The following is an 18,824-nucleotide window of genomic DNA, read 5'->3' as shown; positions in this document are numbered from 1 at the left end:
TTCTGCACAGGAAGGCTTCAACCGGAATTCAGACCCGAAACCTCTGCTGGAAGAGGATTGTGCTAAGCACCACACCCATGATGAATTTGTAATATGGTTCATACTTTTTTTTTTATACAATCAGACAACGGCTCAAAAATCATTTTTTATTTTTAGGAAACTGCCAAAGTTACAAAAAAATAGATACAATTTTGCATATTTATTCACATAAAAATCAAGTCTGACTATTAATTCATTATTATTATTTTAAACACATTGAGTAGTCACATATGAGTCCAGATCAAGTATTCAGTATTTTTAGAATGACTTCTTGGTCATGTAGCACCCCTTAAAATATTCTATTAAAATAACAAAAAGAATTATTTACATGTTTCCATTTACCTAATTCCACTGTGACACTTGTTTCTGGTGGCTGTAAAGCAGGTTTCAGTTCAAACACCCTGAGCTAATGAGGCAAGACTTCGAATCATGATACACAGGACCAGAGGAAGATTTCCTGGCTGCTTGTTTATTTCTGCCTTCACCATGTCCCCATTTCTCCGCAGGGACACATTACAGGAGGCAAACAGATGTTCAATCTTTCCATAGATGGCCTCTGTCAGCACAGACGACGCTTCGGCGCTCAGAGGCAACTCTCCATTTTTTGATGCACACTGCACCTGGAACAGGTGTTGAGAGATTCATAAAGGGCAGCTCACCTAATGTGTAATGTTTAATTTACAAAAACACGCCTGCTTAACATGTTGTGCCATTTTATAAAAAAGAGGGTTTACTAACCAGTAGCTCCAATATCCCCAACACTGCAGGGCTGCAGCACATTTCCAAGGCAGCGAGACAATCATTTGTCATCTCTGAAAGACAAAACAGACGCATGATGAAGGAACCTGCATTAAGTTTTTAGAACTTGCAGTGTGCATGAAGTGGGTATACTAGGCCTCTAGTATATGAAAAGAAATCCACAAGTAAAGACTGTAGAGTACAACTTTTCTCACCATCCAATGCACTGATTAAGAGGTGAAGGGCTGTGTGAAGCGATGTGGATCGGCTTTTTTCAGTTGGTTCCTCTGGACTAGACTGCTGTAAAAGATCCAGAATTGCCTGGACATTCTGTTTTTGAGACGCTGTTGTTTTAAAGTCAACCGAGGCAGATCCTTTATCCACGCACATCTGCTCTAGCTGAGACAGAGGAGGAGACAGGTCAGACTTTAAACGTAACGTAACTGAATTTCATTATGTCCATTTTCTTTTAGTGAATGTGCAGTGCCAGTGCCTAGACCTCTCCGTTCCTCTTACCACATCCTGAAGTGCACTAATGGTGATCTGGTCCTGCAAAAGTTTTGTAATCTGCTGTAGCAGAGCGGACCTGGTGGATGCCGGAAGAGCTGAAAGCAGCTGGAAATGATCGCTCAGTTGGTCTAGTTCTGAAGACAGAAAAATAAGGACAGTTTGTCATTCACTGTCAAAGATAAAACATTCACCTGGAGCACGTTAAAAAGGTTAACTGAGATTATAGCAAGAACAGCATGCTGATGTAAACCACAACAATGTGTAGAAGCTAATAAAACACTGCATGCTATTTAAAAATGAAAAAATGAATGCAAAACTATTATCTTGGCTTATTCCAAGCAGGTTAGGTCCTGATTCAAAATTCCACCCAATAAAATCATACAGTCAGTTCATAACTTCCATAGCAAACTAAACAGTAAACTGTACTGTATCGTACTCTGTTAATATAGGTCAAAACTGTGTTTACAGATACGTTTAACACCCTTCTGATAAGATGCAGCAAGGTCTCTTATCTTTGAGACCCTTTGACTTGTATACAGCAGAGGTGTGGTGCTGCTGGAGCGCAACACAGAAAAACCAAATGCCATTTTTTGCCAAAGAGCCAAAGGATCTGCATTAACAAAAGTACACCCATGAAAGTGGATAATTTACTAATAATGTGCTGATTTATATACAAATATGTAGTTGGTTCATTTCAATAACTACATGCCCAGAGCAGCGCAAATTAGTGGCTGAAAAACGAGCACACCCAATGAAGGAGTATGACGGAGTGAGTGATGTCAATGTGTAGAGGAACACAAAACCCTTTATAGTCATATCCTGATTCATACTTGTGTTAATGAAAATATTACTGTGGCCATGAATAAAGCTACAAGTAAAGGTCATTTCTTGTAGGCTGTGTGAGGCTGCTGGTACTTCTTAAAGTCATTACTACATATTTTAAGATTCTGGCATTAATTAAAAGGAACCTATATGAAAATAACTGTGCGCACTGCTGAGAAAAAACATGCAGAGATTTTTTTAAATTATGTACCGAGCTTTATGTAGAAATGTGACAAAAACCTGAAACCCAGTTCTAATAACATTTCCCCCTCGTTCCCAATAAATGAATGCTCCAACTATCAAAAATCCTCAAACCAAAGTAAGACATGCTTTTTACAGCATTAAATTTAGAGCTAAACTGTATGCCACAAAACCTTGTGAAGTATAATTGTATGTTTCTCCTTAAATTTTGTGTTATCAAGATGAAACTCCTATAAATATGAATAGGCAACAAGGCTAGCCACCAAAATATCTGTGTTCACACCTTTCAGCTGCAAAACTAACACTGCACCTCTTTATTAAATCCCAACTTTTAATACTAATACTACTACTACTAATAAAAATATTATTAGTAAAAATAATAATAACCTGTATTTTTATAGAGCCCTTTTCAAAGAATCTAAGGCCACAAAAAATTCAAGGCTCTGTTGCAAAGAGTGGACACAGTTAGTTTTACAAGTATTTGTAGGAGCGTCCCTTTTAGAACATAAGGAACACTGTAAAAAACACTGAGTTGTCAGATATATCCATAACTCTGATGTTAACTTTGTGAAAAGCAGCAGAATTCAAAATTCACTAGAGAATAAGTGATGAGCGGAAAACCATCTCTTTCATGGGAAAGAATGAAAAGCAGAGAGAGAAGCTATCCATGGAGGAAAGAGCAGAATGCAATATATAAGAACTCGTCATACAGACTAGCCAATCACATGCTCTCATTTTCAGTCTAACATTTGATCTCGGTTGCTCAGTTATAGTGTAATAATGCATGGAAACTTTCCACTGTGGTGACAAAACCTTAGAAACAAATACTAACCTGATGTGCTCTACAGCTCTGGTGTGCAGGACATTTCTCTGCATGCAATCATGTGTTTTTTTTGCTGGAAAAGGTAAGAAATCTGAGGCGAAAACAGTGATTTACCTTGTTGAAGGCAGCTATTGTCAGATGAATGTGCAGGAGCTCCTGAAATAGACGGCTGGTCTTTCATTCTAGCAGTGGCATCAACTTTATCAAAGCCTCCATTGGTGTCTGACAATACACACAGCTCTGTGGAAAATGCACGTGATAGTTCAAGGAGACAGAACATGGATATTTCCAACAATAGCCTAGAACTAATGATGCTGATCCTGCAATTACTAAATATAATCAGTTGTTCTTGTTAAATTAACATGAAGTAAGACAGTTACTCTACAAATACAATGAATGGCTTCTCACCATATTGTCCATTGTGTTTGATCTTTAGTTCTATAAGGCTATAGGCTATTGGAGTGTTGGTAGGAATCTCCATGGTAATGTCACTGTCATTGCCCAAGCTTGCGTTCTCCTTCAATAAAAACTGAAGAAACAGGAACACCGAATCAGAACAAATGGCAACAAAATACCTCAGCGAGTGTCACAAATATTAATCTACTTTAAAGAATTATTTAAAGATTCAATATTTTATTTAAGGTTATAGTGGAATTTAATATAAGATATAGTTTTAACTACAGTACTTTGCAAAGGTCTTGAGTTTTAGTTCTCCAGGCTTTCTGAATGTCTTTTGATAGTTTTTCTTTGGACACTGGCTGCTTTTTCACTCATTTCAGTCCAATCCTTATACCTGACCCTTCAGAGGAATTTTATTTATTTATTTACTTTATTTTTTTAAGCCACTTAACATTTACAACTGAATCCATCTTTAATTAAAAAAGCCTTTAATAACTTTGTTACTAATAGCCTGTTAAAGCACATAATCTGTTCCCATTTCTTTGGTTAAATGTATGAAATATATCAAAGATAACACAATTTGACATACACAGGGTGATACCCAAGAGCTATTGGTAGAAGGCTTGGCACATCTCAGTATGGTGTGCAGTGCTCTTCAAAAAATCTAAGGAAACTGGACCAGTGGAGGACAAAAAGGACTGGCCTCCTCAGAGCCCGGACATCGATGTTATTGAAGCAGTGTGGGATCATCCTGACAGAAAACCGAAAAAAAGGCAGCAAACATCCAAGGAAGAGCCTTTAATGTCAAGTCTGTCTGGAGACCTTGGCACAGTACTGTATGTAGCTAGAACATAAACAATAAATTCCCAGTTTTGATTTCTGGAAATGAAGAGGAAAAACCGAGGATAAATGAAGGACCTGAATTCTGAAGAGGAACCACAATGCAACTGTTTCATGCATAGTGGGCAAGATTTATTCCACTTCCTCTTATACTCTTCTGCTTTCAAAATGTACACGCAAAGCTGGCACACGCAGATCTGAAACTCATCCGGGTAAAAGCAGCACATGTATTGCTCACCTGGCAACAGGACCTAAAATTTTGTATTGTGAACTTAGCTTATTGACTTAATATAGGAATGTATTAGCAACTTTAAATAATGACCGAACCCTAAATACCAGCAACTATTAGGTCTGATACGAGGTTTGATATTGTACCTTAGTCATCTTGGGGCCACAGGTGCTCAGACTTCCCCCACACTGTCCTCCCTGCTGCACCTCCTCTATGACTGAACAAGGTTGAGTGGTTACAATACGATCCTTTACAATCCCAAATACCCGTCTTTGCTTCTCCTTTGTCTGCTGGATTAGACAGTGGGACATGTCCAGAACCCTAACACAAGAAAAATGTGGTGAGTTTCACCAGGAACATTCTTGGAAACAAAATTTTATTGTGACTTATCCTACATCATCTTTTTTTGCGTTAATATTCAACCGGGCATTGTGTTCTGTGTGAAACTTTACAGCTGGACAAAGATCACTTATGCGATCTTTAACATGCTGATCGTCAGGTGATGTTTAGGGTGTTTGAAACAACTTTACATGTGACACCAGGTACAGATTGTGAACCAACTTGTCTTTTGAGTCTTGCAGCAACTTCTGCATATCAATCTCCTCTTTCTTCAAGCTTCCAAAAGATGACTGGAGTTTGGATGAGTCTTCACCCTGAAGTTTAACGCTGTATTTGGAAAAATTTGCATCCACAGTTCCCTGAATGTTGTCACTAAATGTCCCACTGTATTTGATGAAGTCTGTCTCAACCACAACTGCAAAAGGTAAATAAATATATTAAAAAAAAATCTAATTTCTGTGATCTCGGGAGAGTAAACTGTGACACATGCGGCCATTTTCGTGCTGCTTTTGAGGTTTACCTGGCTTTATGGGTGTGTCTCCTGTTAGTATATCATTGAGATTAAAACCAGTGGGAAGATATTTGGACTTTTGCCAGCACCAGAAACGCCTGCGCTTCACCACCACCGTCAGGAGAGCAATGGTGTCAATCAGGCTGGTCACCGGGATCAGGGACCCGTTATCTTCCACCTCCTCCACAAAGTTTCTGGTAGCTAGAGCAAACATCTTCTGGTTGGATAAAGCCTGCGAGCTTTGAAAGCGAGAGCAGAGAGGGGAGGCGTTTACTACACAGATACAGGGGACCTCACCCATGTGAGCTCCTCCTTAGGACTAAACACAACTTCCAACTTCAGCCACTGTACTCATTTCAAGCAAAAACATAGTAGACACCATACATCTCTTTACATTTAAAACCTCCAGGCTGCACGACGACAATCAAAGCACCGGTTATTATGGAAACCGAAAGTCCATCGGTGCAGCAGTCACTGTAGATAAGACAAAATATGCTAGTTTTTTTTTTTATCTGGCTAATTTTCCACCTACCGCTTCCACGGAGTCTTCGCTTTATTGGTGACCTGGAAAAGAAACTTTCTCGGTGGTCAGACTTTTACAGGAGTCAGTTCTTCTGTGGTAGCTCAGCCTGGTTTCCTGCACTCTTTGTTTTGGACAAAAGGCTCCGCCCTCTGCACGGTAGGAGAGGCCGAAACATATATGGCATATATGGCCTTTCTTCCTGTACGCTTACAATCCAGCTTATAATAATAATAATAATAATAATAATAATAATAATAATAATAATGTCTCTTCTATATTTGCTTGTACTGGTAAATTTATGTAGGGATTTATGTAGGGACTATATATATAAAATAAAGAAAAAACCTATTTTACAAGTATCTTAATCACACTGCATTGATGTATCTACTGCTCTGCATTATAATTTATTCAGTCCTATTTGACCAGTGATAATATTTTATAGGGCATTTTTGTAAAAACAGATTATCAGTAGTCCGCTTTCATATGCATTTGTCGCCACCTAGCGGTTGTTTAAGATCACCCAGCAATCTGATGAGCCCATGTTCGCTAGCGTGGGTTAACAAACAAAACAAAGAAAAAGAATACAAACAAACTATACTACAGTGAATTATTAGAGTAACATAAAAAAATAGAAAACAAAAGAGAATAGGTGGACTCAAGGAGCCCTTTTTCAAAGTCATTTATCATATTGTAGGATGTCAAAAATGCAGACAGGCTCTAAGGATCACTAGCGGCATTTTACTCTTTTCACCAACATGACTTTCACAACATTCCTGCATTCGTTATTTTTAAATGATAACCTTTACTTGTTGCACGGCTCCATAATTGCTCATTAACCTTGAACTCTGGTCATTGCTTAGCAGGACGGGCAAAAACAAGCCATAAACACGAACCGTCGTCAAACACATACAGCTGTTTCTAAAGTGACTGGAACAATTCACTCAACACTTGTGAAACGTAGCCACATATCTACTGTATACTGCAGGCTATTCATTGGAAAGTATCATGCACAGGTTTCCATTTAGATGGCACTGAGATTTAACCCATAAAGCCAAGAAAAATATAAAGGGATGAAGTGCAGCCACAAGCAAAAAATTCTATAATTTAGCAGATGATCTGCTAAACCACAGTCCTTTAAGAGTTGCCACTTCACTTAAAGAATATGTATAGTAAGAAGCAGGGAACTGCTTAACATTCCCAGTAAACCTAGTGTTTATACCCCAATTGCTTTTCATAGCTTCCTAAATGGCATTTTCGTGTGGCATTCCTGACCTATCATGTTTTAAATTAATTGCATTTTTCCTTTATGCACCAAAATTATAATCAGGCTATCTACCTGCCAACTCATCATCTGAGATGAGAGGGAATTATTTCAACTGTCTATTTGCGTTCAGTGTTTTTGAACAAACAACCACAAAAGACTCAACAAAAAGAAAACAATCAGAAATTTTATTTGAGCTCATGGAGCATAGTTTTTGGACATTTCTTTTCCTTTTTTTTGGTCCCAAAGCCCAGGGTCCATATAGACAATGGTGTGCTGAATAAAGTGAAAAAGATATGACTGAGTTTGCTACAGCTGCTCATAGTTGCACAATCATTCACACATTCATAGCGAAAAGCAGTAATTACTCATCACGGACAGAAAAATCACTTCAGTAAGGATTCGGAGATCGCTTGCACAATATTTTGTTAGCAAGAATTCCTTGCGAAACATAGACTTTTGTTTTATTTTTTTAAACATCTGGCAGGTACAACAAAATAAATTAAACAAGTTTGAGTACAACCAGTAAGGCATCAGGCAGATGCAGAATAAATATCGGATGTTTACACTGAATCAATGGCGTACCGAGGCTAGTTTATCTCAGAGGTAGAGAATGTCCATGGTAAGACAACAACCAACATAACCAGTTGATCAGTACATTTTAAGCTAGTGTAGATAAACTATGAAACTCTTCTTCTCATCCTTCATACCAAGGATCTTTCCTTTTCTTAGTTTAAGTGGTTTAGCACAACATAATATGTGGAATGCAGGCAAAAAAATTCAATTAGCCTACTGCAAATTGAGCAACATTCTCATAATATGTTTGCATAAATGTGTTTATACAACTCAGATAAGCACTTGCTATTAAGGCAATAACTCTGATGAACTCCAGTACAGAATGTGGATGGTCAGAATGAGATACAGACATCACCAGAACCAGTCTGGATCACAAATCACAGTAGAGGCTGTGCAGGTCCAAATGTTTGTATGATCTGCAGCACACGGTCACCACAGTGTAGGAAAATCTACATGGGCAAAGCCAGGCTCTTTCCTCAGCTCCCAGTACGTGTTGTTGCTCACCCAGGTATCGTCCTGTGCCTTCCTGTGGAGACAGAAAAGACGCACAACTGCAATTAACACCGTCAACGACAGATTTACAAGTTGTGTAACACCATTAGGAGCGGAGATGTGGTCACTTTTCCATAAATTACTTTCTAGGTGAGAAAGTTTTAAGCTTAGATACTCAGGGTACCTGAAAAATTTAGGCTGATGTGTTGCGTTGTTCTCTTCCAGGACTCTCCGTCTGTCTCTCTGCAGCTGTTCAATCCTCTGCTTATGCTCCTCTGCAGCCTCCAACTTCCCCTCCTCCAGCAGTCTGCCGATGAGACCCAGACGCATTCATTATGCAGATGTTTAAAACATTAATCTTCCACATCCAAGCATAATCTTCATTCGCGTCTTCTCATTTCGAGTGGATTTTATGGGTTTTCCTGTTTTTGAATGGCCCTGTCACAGGGTTATTTCCAACCTGGGCATAAACAGTCTGTATACATAAAGGCGGAGAGCCTGTTCTACTTTATTTGATAGAAATCTATACATTTTCCTGTTATTTATGACAAAATATTGAACAAAAAAGTAAACAAGCATACAGTTAAGAGAACTGGTTAAATAATATAACTTTGCTGCTGATTTTACTTTACCTCTGGATCGTTGTAAGATGGTGGAGCTTGGGCTAAAAAGGAGAATACATAACCACTTATTTGCAGAGCTGGAAGCAGTGCAGCTTCATACTTTGATGGCAAAGTACTGGGAGCTTCGTTTTTTCTCCAGCACCTCGGGGCAGCAGCATTTAGTTTGCAGACTTCAAAAACTTAAAAGATGAGCTAAAATTTGTTTGATTGTGATAGCCTGAAAGGGCGTGCAGTTGCGTACTATTCTTAACGCGAGTGCCTATTTTTGTACTTTTTTGATCACAAGGTGCATTTTTCAGGACGTGACTGAGATCAATGATGGTGTGGTGCTTAGATACTCACTGGCAATGCTTTGGTTTTTAATTCAGCTATGTCTGACAGTCCTCTGGCAGGAAAATTAGATGTTATATCGAAATTAGTTTTGAACCTTTTCCCCCTGTATGTTTCTCACTGACATTTATTAAAATTAAGCTGACGATCACCAGGCTGCGTAAGTGCATGGAAATATACTAATGGGTTTTTAAATGTTTTTTCCTCTTACCTTTGGTCCACTCGTAGTCTAGTGTCTGTAGGTGGTAGCAGCAGTTTCAGGGATGGGTCCAACTCGTTCAGCTCAATCGCAAACTTCGTAAAGCCATAGTACTGCTCATGGTCTACTGGCATTGCATCTATATTGTACACAAGTAACATCAACAGCATGAGAAGCTATAACAGGGAGACACATTATTGAAGAGGTTTTTTTTCCTACTTAATTTTGAGAGACTTTCATACTTGCTCTCCAGATGCATGTAGCTGAAGGTGGGTCTCCACAGAAAACCGCTTCGTGCCACTTTCCAAAGAGTCGGTGGATAACCTTTCCTTTATTATTTGTGATCGTCCCCTCTATCTCATTTACACTCGAATTCCAGTATTTGGCCTGTCAGAAAAAAAGCAGCGTGTTATAGTGGGTGAGTATGAAAGAATGCACATAGCCCACGACAGTGTCTCTTGCAGTCAGCAGATGTTGCTCTTGCGTCAACCATTTGATCCCCAGTGTGTTTGTGTTGCTGGGCCGGTGTGTTTAACCCTCTCAAGGCAGGCGTTGCCGATTTGCAACAGTTAAAAACTAACAATCTGATTACCCCACATACATATTTTATGAGTTTTTTTTCACTCAGAAGTACCACTGCAGGACTTGGTTGTGCATTAGCAACAAAAAGTTTAATTTGAGCCTGAGAGGGTTAATGAGAGATGAGGATGCATAATGTGTTCTGGCATGTCTTGACTTAGACTGCACAGCTTCGAGAGGTCTTTCGAGTGACGCAAACTAAAGCAATAAACCTAAACCTCTTGGCAAATGACTCCATAGTTAAAAAAGAGAGAAAAAAAGATCATTTGTTTGTTGGGTTTTGTTGGCATGCAGGTGAAGAACACCATCTGTATAGATGCAAGAGCAACAGTTTGGATAAACACACTTTGTAGATTCCTCCATCAGGTAACGCAGAGGTTATATAAATGACTGTGGCTATGGTAGATAAGTAATGGATAACCTGGACCCCATCTGCACCACTTACTGGGCAGGCAGTGGACCACTTTCTCTAATATCTGTTTCCCCTCTGCTGTCGCGAGGACAAATGCAGAACATTTTGTACACCTCATACCTGCATTTATCTAATAGATTTTTATAAATTAAGATCCTTATTTTTTTATTATATGTAGATTTTGATTGAGTTCATCAATTTTTTATTAAGCGCCCTCCTTCTTTAGTGTACCTTAGTTACGTTTCTTTCCTTTCCATGCTTGTGATATATTTACTCTATTGAGCTTTTCAGTTATTGAGTTATTTTTGCCGTCACATAGTTATTTCTAAACATTTCAGATAAGTAAAGCAAATCTGATCTTATCCTAGTCAAGCATTTCCACATTTCCAAGATGTCAGTTTGATCAGTCAAATGTGGGACACATAGAGACCCCAGCTAAAAGCCCCGAAAGATTGACTGAAGAGGTTGTGTAGACCCTGTGTTGTGCTCTGACAGTTCAACATGGACAGGCAGCTGGTTTTAATGTTGTTGCTGATCAGTCTACAAGCCCCTGAGATTCATAGAGGGACATGCTAATGTGGTAGCCATTATTATGGCTGATTGCTTTTACAGAAAAGCGCTCTGGTATGAATATGAAACAAGACTGTCGCCTCACAGTAGTGCACCTTTCATAAACTGATTTGTGACTACAGTATATTCATCCAACATGCTTCCAAAACCAAATTGTTTGGAGAAAAAAACAAAGAAATCCTATTTTCTATTTCAGAAATAATTTACTTTCCGTGGTCCTGCAAAGTAATCTTCAGTGCAGTTCTCTACTTCACTCTAATTGTTACAGATTACTTTGGGGTTTTCAGAAATGTATGCCATTAATGAATAATGCATCTGGTGATGCGACAATGCAATCACACCAAATGCAATTTAATCTGCCTTTGTGTTTTAGATGTCGTTTATAAATGTAGCTATGTGGTAAGTTTATTCATGTAATCTTTTTTTAGCTGCTCCGTTTAGGGAGCCACAGCGGCTCATCTGCCTCCATCTCCCTCTATCCCTAGCCTCCTCGTCTGACAAACCAACCCTTCACTACATCCATAAATCTTCTCTGCGGTCTTCCTCTTTTCCTCCTGCCTGGGAGTTCCATATTTAACATCCTTCGACCAATACATTCACCATCTCTCCTGTGCGCTTGTCCAAACCATCTCACTTTATCTCCAATCCATTCAACTTGAGTTGTTCCTCTGATACATTTCTAATCTTGTCTTTTCTGGTCACTCCTAATGAAAATATTAGCACGTTCAGTTTATTCATGTCATATTTATGTAAATGTCCCTTAAATATTAATTCATGTGTTCACTGTTTTTTCTGTTTAGTACAACAGGCATATTTTATGTTTATTGTGTAACAACCTAAAGATTTCTATGGTGTATGGTACACGTAGTGCATACATACAAATGGATGATTTAAATTAAGCATCTTTAAAAAGTTTTTATTTCATTTAAAGTCTGACAGTAGATGAAAGAGGTTTGAAATGAGACTGTGATAAATGATATAATAATAAAAGAGTCACTAAAACTTGCAAATAAGGTCTTGTTCCTGAAGATTTTGCATTATAAATGTTGTCAGAGTTTGTTATAGAGGCCATCAGGCTGGATGACGCTTTGCATATGTTTACTTATGTTTACCTTACCTTAATAAAAGTGATCTTGCACTGACAAATATCACTGCTGGAGTTTCTGATGGTGATCTCCCCATAGTGCTCGATCCAGCGCTGCCCACTGAGAATGTTGTGGATGCAAGAGGTCACTTTGTTCCACTCGTAATGGTCTCCAAATCTGTCATTTAAAAAAAAAAATATGGACACTGTTACATATTAGAGTTATAATAAAAATAATTTATCTGTATCTGTATGTGGTTCTGACACAAAAATAAAATATGAAACCACAGACGAAGAATGGGGAATTGTTATTGATCTGAATGGAAAAAGAACAGGAGAGGAAAAATACTGTGAATCGTGCTAAACCCCCGCTGCGTGATTTTCTCTACACGTCTGCACAATGCCCAGGCAGGGGTCTGTGCAGCGCCAATGTAAATGAGGCAGAAGAGACTCACCCTGGCAGAGTTACATGAGTGGTCCCCACAGGAACAATCTCCATTGACTTTCCCCAAAACTTGTTTTTACACCTCACGTCTGCAAAAAAATTGAACAAATGAACATTAATTCCAGACAAACAGGTGCTATTCTAGTATTTAAGATCAAAATCAATATTCCAGTACCTTGCCAAAACACAAAGTTTTTAGACTCTGCATGGCAAGCTGAGATTGGTGGGTGATGGCTGACCTGATGTAAAGGGGATTAAAATGCTTTGTTAATCACACAAAGAGCTCTGAGTTGACTTTTTTGAACAGTGCTATATAATAAAACATAAAAATGTAAATATTCATATGAATCCAGTCAGATAACAAATCAAGAATCATTCATACCTGCTCTGCAACAAATCGTAAGCCTTTATCTGGTCGGTCACATTCATATGTTTCTCCAAGAACAGGGTTGAAAGGCTTTCCCCCAGTTCTGTAGTAGCTGGATGCATAACCGGACACAACAAATGTAGCGATGTATATCTACAAAAAAGGATAAAAGCATAAACCTGAGCAGCAAGTACCACTTTAATTGCAATTTTTATTACAGGATGAGTGACTGAGTGAACACTGAACTGAGCTCTATCATCCATTTCATTTAATCTTATATGTGTGTTCTTCTTTTTAGCCTAATGAGCAGAGTAAGTGTCTGAATAGTCCTCCAGTAATTTCAGTAAACCGACAGAGCACTGATAGCTTCTCTACCTCATAATGAGAGGCCACAGCCTGGAGCTTTCGGCCCGTTTGCAATTTCACTATGTGATCCTCTGTAGGTCTAAACATTGTTTGTCAAGGTCTTATTTGAACTTTTATATTGGTATTTATTAAGCTTGTTTATGGATTTTATATATGGCCTTTTTTTTATTCAGCACAATTTTTTTCTTTCATTTATTTGTCTTCATGTGTTGTTTCAAACTCGTTAGTCCAAACAAATTGCCCCTCATGGGATTAATAAATTGTCAGTATTTGTACTGCACCAAGTCTAACATCAGCAGCTTTTCCTTTTTACACTTACATTTGCCAGCCACTTTGTTTGGCACACCCAGTCAACTGCTCGTTAATACAAATATCTAACCAGTCAATCACATGGCAGCAACTCAATGACTTTAGGCTCTAAATAAGATGACCTAATGAAGTTCAAAGTGATCATGAGGAATAAAGGGCATTTAGATGAGTTTTGAAGGTTGTTGATGACAGATCTGAGTACTTTACAAAGTGCTGATTGGGATTTGCCTACAAACACATTTCCTGGGGTTTGCAAAGAACTGATAATGCCAGTGGTCAGAGTAGAATACATAATATATAATATATATAACTGAAATAACCACTTCTTACAACCAAGGTATGCAGACACGCATCTACGAGTGCACAACACATCATTAAACCTTGAAGCAGATGGGCTACAGGAGAAGAAGACCGCACCTTGTGTCATACCTGTCAGCTAAGAACAGGAAACGGAGGCTCAGCAAAATCGAACAATGGAAGATTGGAAAGATGTTGCCTGGTTCGACGTAAATCACATGGGTCCAGAATGAAATGGTGTACTGGATATTTTCTTAGCACACTTTGGGTTCCATAAGACTAACTGAGCATCGCTTCAGCCTTCCTGAGTGTTGTTGCTGGCTATATTCATAATTTATAACTACAGTTTACTCATCCTCCCATGGCTCCTTCCAGTAGATTAATGTGCCATGTCCCAAAGGTCAGATCATGTCAAACCAGCTTCTTGAACATGAAAGTCAGTTCACTTAACTCAAATGACCTTCCACGTCATCAGAGCTCAATGCAATAGAACACCTTTGGGATGTGGTGGATAAGGACATTCACAAATCTTCAGCATGTGTGATGGCATCATATCAATATTGACCGTCATCTCTGAAGAATGTTTCCAGCATCTTGTCGAGTCAATGCCATGAAGAATTAAGGCAGTTCTAAAGGCAAAAGGGGGTCGAACCTGGTACTAGCAGGGTATACCTAATAAAGTGACTGCTGAATGTATTTACTGTATGTTGTGCATATGTCTTATTTGTCTTATTCCACAGGGTATATCTCAGAAAACAACAAAGTTAGTCAGTGCAAAACTCATCATGCCGTCTTCCTGCTATAAATCTTAAAGGTAGATCAGACTCTCTCACGTAAAGGCAGTGCACCGCAGTCCCTGAAAGCCAATCAGCAACAATTGTGCGTTAGCTCTAGTTTACTTGGCTATATACGGCATCTCTTACTTGTCACGCTAGTTTTACCAACAGCAGCTCTTTTTCTCAGAGGAATCATCAAAGCAAACAAGTAAGCTGAACAAAAAAGGCCCAGCCCACACACTCAAAGAGCGAAACTGCATTCTCACCATACGTTCAAAAGGGTCCTGTGTGTTGGCGGCCCTGTCTAGCAGCTCGCTGTACTCCAGCTCCTCGCACAGTCTCTGCAGGGTGTTGAGGGGTTCATTAAGTTGCACAGGCATTGCAACCTTGGAAAGGTCTTTGCCTATGTTGTTCCTAAGGATGTTCCACAAGCTGATGGAGGTGTTGCTCGGACTGGGTGTGGGCAGACAGGATCTACGACGATCAAGAACAGTGCCTTCTTCCACAGAGCCTGAAAAGAGTCGGTATAAGAGCTGAGGTTAGGGACACCTTGATAATACATACCGACAACCCAGTGTACCAAAATATAATTTGTATATAAATGCACAAAAGTGCCCCAAGGCTAGTACTGTAATGACTTTACCCGAGTTTGGTCTTTCACTTTCGGTCTCATTACTGAAGTTGTCCATGGAAATGTTGTCACTAATGTCACTGATATATGAGTCATCCTCTGATACCTAAAAAAACCCAAAAACCATTCAAGTTGTTTTAATATCACTGACAAAAAGGGAATGAACGAGTCTCTTTTAACATCTTGTCACATCTGCAGAAGATCTAAAGTGGTGGAGATGAAGGTTCTCTTAGGACATGGTGGCAGAGCTGCACCTCGGCTCGCTGTATTTTTAGATGAAAGTAATTAACTTTCATTTTCACATTGCTTCCGCTCCAGGTGCTACCTCATCAAGCATGCCACATGAGCACTGAAGGAAGAGGAGGCTGAACTAACATAGGGCAGATTTGTTTTATGACACATATCATAAAAAAAATGGATTTAAGACAGGACGTTAAGTTAAATGGCATTTCCCCCTTTTCTGTAATAAAATACCATGAATTGTCCAGTGTGCTTACAAAATTTAGGCCAGTTATCAGACACAGAGACAAAAGTGAAGAAATCCTGGGTGACAGGCAAAAAATAAAGTAAGAGCCACTGGTGGAGGTTTTGTTCTGGTTGTGCTTGTGTAAACAAGACAAATTACTCCAAACATCAACAGCAATGATAATTCTATTACGTAGCTCTAAACATCAGTTTGCTACAAGCAAAAAGACCCAACATCACAACTACTGACAATGAAGAGTTTAGTCTCCACACTTACCTCATTTTCAGAAGAGCTAGCAGATAACAGAACCTCCTGTGCGTCAAAGAACTCGGACAAAGACTCCGCGATTGAAGCTCTGCTCTCATTGGATACTTGGTGTACAAGGGGATGGGCTTCATCTACTGATTCCTGTTTCTAAGAGAAACAATGTCCACAGCTACAATAAGAACACAGGAAGGGGCCCCACCATCATTCCCGGGGTGCCAATCACAGTGTCATTGAGAATACAACACAATCACAACACCCACAAATTTAATCTGCAATATATTGAAAGACAGTCATTTATAATACATACGTAAATATATTGGCTGACATCACACCCGTCATACACTTTTTTAATTTCTTCACTGATTTAACAAATGTAGGTTTATAAACATTAACAAACAGCTGAGTGACATTATGCAGTCGTGTGCATAGCGTCTCAACATGGGTGTGTCTGCATTCAATCATACTGTTATCAGTCAAATAAGCCAAATGATGAACTGCTGCAAACATGAACTCTTCAGAATCAAAATTTCATAAGACAATTTATTCCTACCTAGAGACTGCCTGGCAATATACTACTGTATTAAATAAAGCAAGACTAATTACAGTGAGAAGTGAGGCTGCATGCCTGCCCTGCACACATCTCAGACAATAACTGACAGGCATGCAGTTGATTGCCAATATGAGATAGCTTTCCACACATGGACTTCAGCGTCCCAATCTACCCCTTGTTATTGGTGAAGTTGATTAATTAACATGGAGATGTTCTCAGAGGAGGCGTATTAGTTTTGCTCTGCGTGTTTCCAGGGACACAATTAAGCAGATCGGCTCGCTTTGTGTGATCAGCAAATCCGATTAAACGAGCAAAGAGTTTCCTTTAGAAGACGATTATATGGAGCTAGAAGCCTTCCTCTGAACAGTGTCATGGTGAGACATTTGGTTACGCAACGACGAGGCTGAGAGGAAGAGGCAGTGTTCCCCAAAAGGAAGTTCTGTTAATTTTTCTCATATTGACTGAGCTGGATGAGGGGGTGAGAGGAGAGTGACATTTGTTGATTCTAGATGAGAGGAAAAGGACAGCTCATTCATTCTGTGGCACATTCAAGCTTGCGGGGGATAAAAATAAAGACAGATATATAAGAAAAATCGTCATGAAGGTGGGGGAATCGAGTCACTGCATTCCTGCACCCACCTGCACAGGGGCAGTGAGCGTTATTAGTGTGGGCTCTATGATCTGGGACTCAGCATGAATCTTGCACAGGCGTTCTCTCAGCTCTGAGTTCTGGGCTAAAGCCTGGAAAAAATAACCAGTTTAAACACTGTTTACTGCAAACACCCAAGCCTTGAAATGCTTGAAATCCTCAGCATACATCAACACCAGGCTAATTTGGAGTTGTGTAATCTCAAGAAAATCAGTAAACGTCACATTTACCCATTTACGTACTGGAGAGGCATGCTTTCACCTGTTATTATGTCAAGTGGAACAGAGTAAGCAAACCAATAAGAAAAGCTAAAAGCTAAAATCCAGCAGGCTATAGCAGAGACCACACAAATCTGAATGTGTAAAGAAATACTTGTGCCGCATTAGAATTTGTGCGGTCTCGACGCCAACACATTTCTTCACTGACTACATGACAATGAACATGTACAACCAAAGACAGAAAACAGAAAAACAAGCCTCTGGTGGGAGGCAGAAGCCACAGGAAACATGACTGTTGAATGCGGTCTCATTTAGGGGGGCTGACATCATACCGGCAGCTAGTAATCCCTCTAAAATACTCGTAAATGTGTCACGCTTGACAAATGGTGTGGGAGGACACAGCATACGAGAGAAGTGTAAACGCAAAAAAAAAATTTAAAAAGGAAGAAAAAAGGAGAATAGCTAATACCTATTTCTGTTGAAAACATCCGCTTGCAAAAAATGTGCAAGGGGGTGTGTTATTTCACATACCGCAGCCAGCGTGTTCTTCAAATTTACAACTTGTGGAGAGGTGGGGGGGCAGGTTTCGTGATCCAGGCACTGTTTTAATCTCTCTCTCTCTGATGTCAGTGTGCTCAGGGCCGCCTTCATGGTTGTATGCACTGGCAGCAACAAGAGACACAAAAAGAGGGAATCAAAAAGATGATTATTTGGAAAACCCTGCCATTATAAATGATTAAGCCCATCACACATCTTTAGCTCCATAATTTTAAATGTGTGCATAAATTCGTCAGTTTAAATAGCAGCAGAACTGACAGCAGTTCTCCGGAGTAAGTTTGAAACTGTAAAGCCATTATGTAAAAAACAAATGAATCTCATTACTCCATGTCAAGCACCAGGAATCTGCATAGAAAATTCCAAAGAGGACAGAAGGAAAATTATATTCATCCTCTATGCGTCAACCACTTCCTTACAAAGAGATTTAACAGGTTTTGTGGCACAAAAAACAAACTTCTGACTTAATATCAGCTAGAAGACATCCACATAACTAACAGCAACTAACACTTCAACTTGTTAAAAGTAGCAGCACCACACCAGTCTTAGCTTTCGTGCAGATTTATCGGAAGCAGATTGACGAATTTTAAAAATGTGTGCTTTACAGAGTTTTATCTGAAACTAGAGTTTTTCACTCACAGTTGGTGGCAACACGACAGAAGTCTTCTTGCAGCTTGGCCACATCAAAAGGGGAGTCCAGGGATTCAGGATCAGCTTTATCATTGCTCAGGGCAGCAGTGGATAGGTTGGGGTTTGAGGCATGGAGGCGGATAGAGCCGGAGGAGATGCAGCTCGGTACCTAGAGCAGAGCAGGAAGAAAAGCTGGAG

At 39.4% G+C, this 18,824-nt stretch overlaps 2 protein-coding genes across 3 annotated transcripts in view; both read right to left on the bottom strand.

Moving 5' to 3' along the window:
- Window positions 1-170: 170 nt before the first annotated feature.
- Window positions 171-6,116, bottom strand: gsdmeb (gasdermin Eb). Its single transcript, XM_006801388.3, has 10 exons — window positions 5,984-6,116; window positions 5,461-5,690; window positions 5,163-5,355; window positions 4,748-4,922; window positions 3,542-3,662; window positions 3,248-3,373; window positions 1,294-1,421; window positions 993-1,176; window positions 778-851; window positions 171-659 (listed from the first exon to the last, which is right to left on the bottom strand). The coding sequence occupies exons 2-10, from the start codon at window positions 5,663-5,665 to the stop codon at window positions 432-434; spliced, it is 1,434 nt and encodes a 477-aa protein (XP_006801451.2). The 5' UTR covers window positions 5,666-5,690; window positions 5,984-6,116; the 3' UTR covers window positions 171-431.
- Window positions 6,117-7,433: 1,317 nt separating this feature from the next.
- The window catches only part of osbpl3b (oxysterol binding protein-like 3b), a 36,274-nt gene continuing 24,883 nt past the window's right edge, over window positions 7,434-18,824 (bottom strand). Inside the window, exons 10-23 of one of the 2 annotated variants that reach the window (XM_006801393.2) lie at window positions 18,636-18,795; window positions 17,973-18,103; window positions 17,214-17,315; window positions 16,034-16,171; window positions 15,304-15,397; window positions 14,927-15,171; window positions 12,928-13,065; window positions 12,721-12,784; window positions 12,556-12,634; window positions 12,134-12,278; window positions 9,698-9,842; window positions 9,468-9,594; window positions 8,488-8,610; window positions 7,434-8,337 (exon numbers count right to left, since the gene is read on the bottom strand). In XM_006801393.2, the coding sequence (XP_006801456.1) occupies window positions 8,241-8,337; window positions 8,488-8,610; window positions 9,468-9,594; window positions 9,698-9,842; window positions 12,134-12,278; window positions 12,556-12,634; window positions 12,721-12,784; window positions 12,928-13,065; window positions 14,927-15,171; window positions 15,304-15,397; window positions 16,034-16,171; window positions 17,214-17,315; window positions 17,973-18,103; window positions 18,636-18,795 (1,788 nt within the window). In that variant the 3' untranslated portion in view covers window positions 7,434-8,240. The remainder of the gene's footprint in view (window positions 8,338-8,487; window positions 8,611-9,467; window positions 9,595-9,697; window positions 9,843-12,133; window positions 12,279-12,555; window positions 12,635-12,720; window positions 12,785-12,927; window positions 13,066-14,926; window positions 15,172-15,303; window positions 15,398-16,033; window positions 16,172-17,213; window positions 17,316-17,972; window positions 18,104-18,635; window positions 18,796-18,824) is intronic. The other variant, XM_006801394.2, reaches the window with a different exon arrangement.

Source organism: Neolamprologus brichardi, chromosome 11 (assembly GCF_056152115.1).
Source record: "Neolamprologus brichardi isolate AB-2024 chromosome 11, ASM5615211v1, whole genome shotgun sequence".
NCBI lineage: Eukaryota > Metazoa > Chordata > Actinopteri > Cichliformes > Cichlidae > Neolamprologus > Neolamprologus brichardi.
Note: the sequence above shows the minus strand (reverse complement) of the source record. Positions and strands in the feature narration are given on the sequence as shown.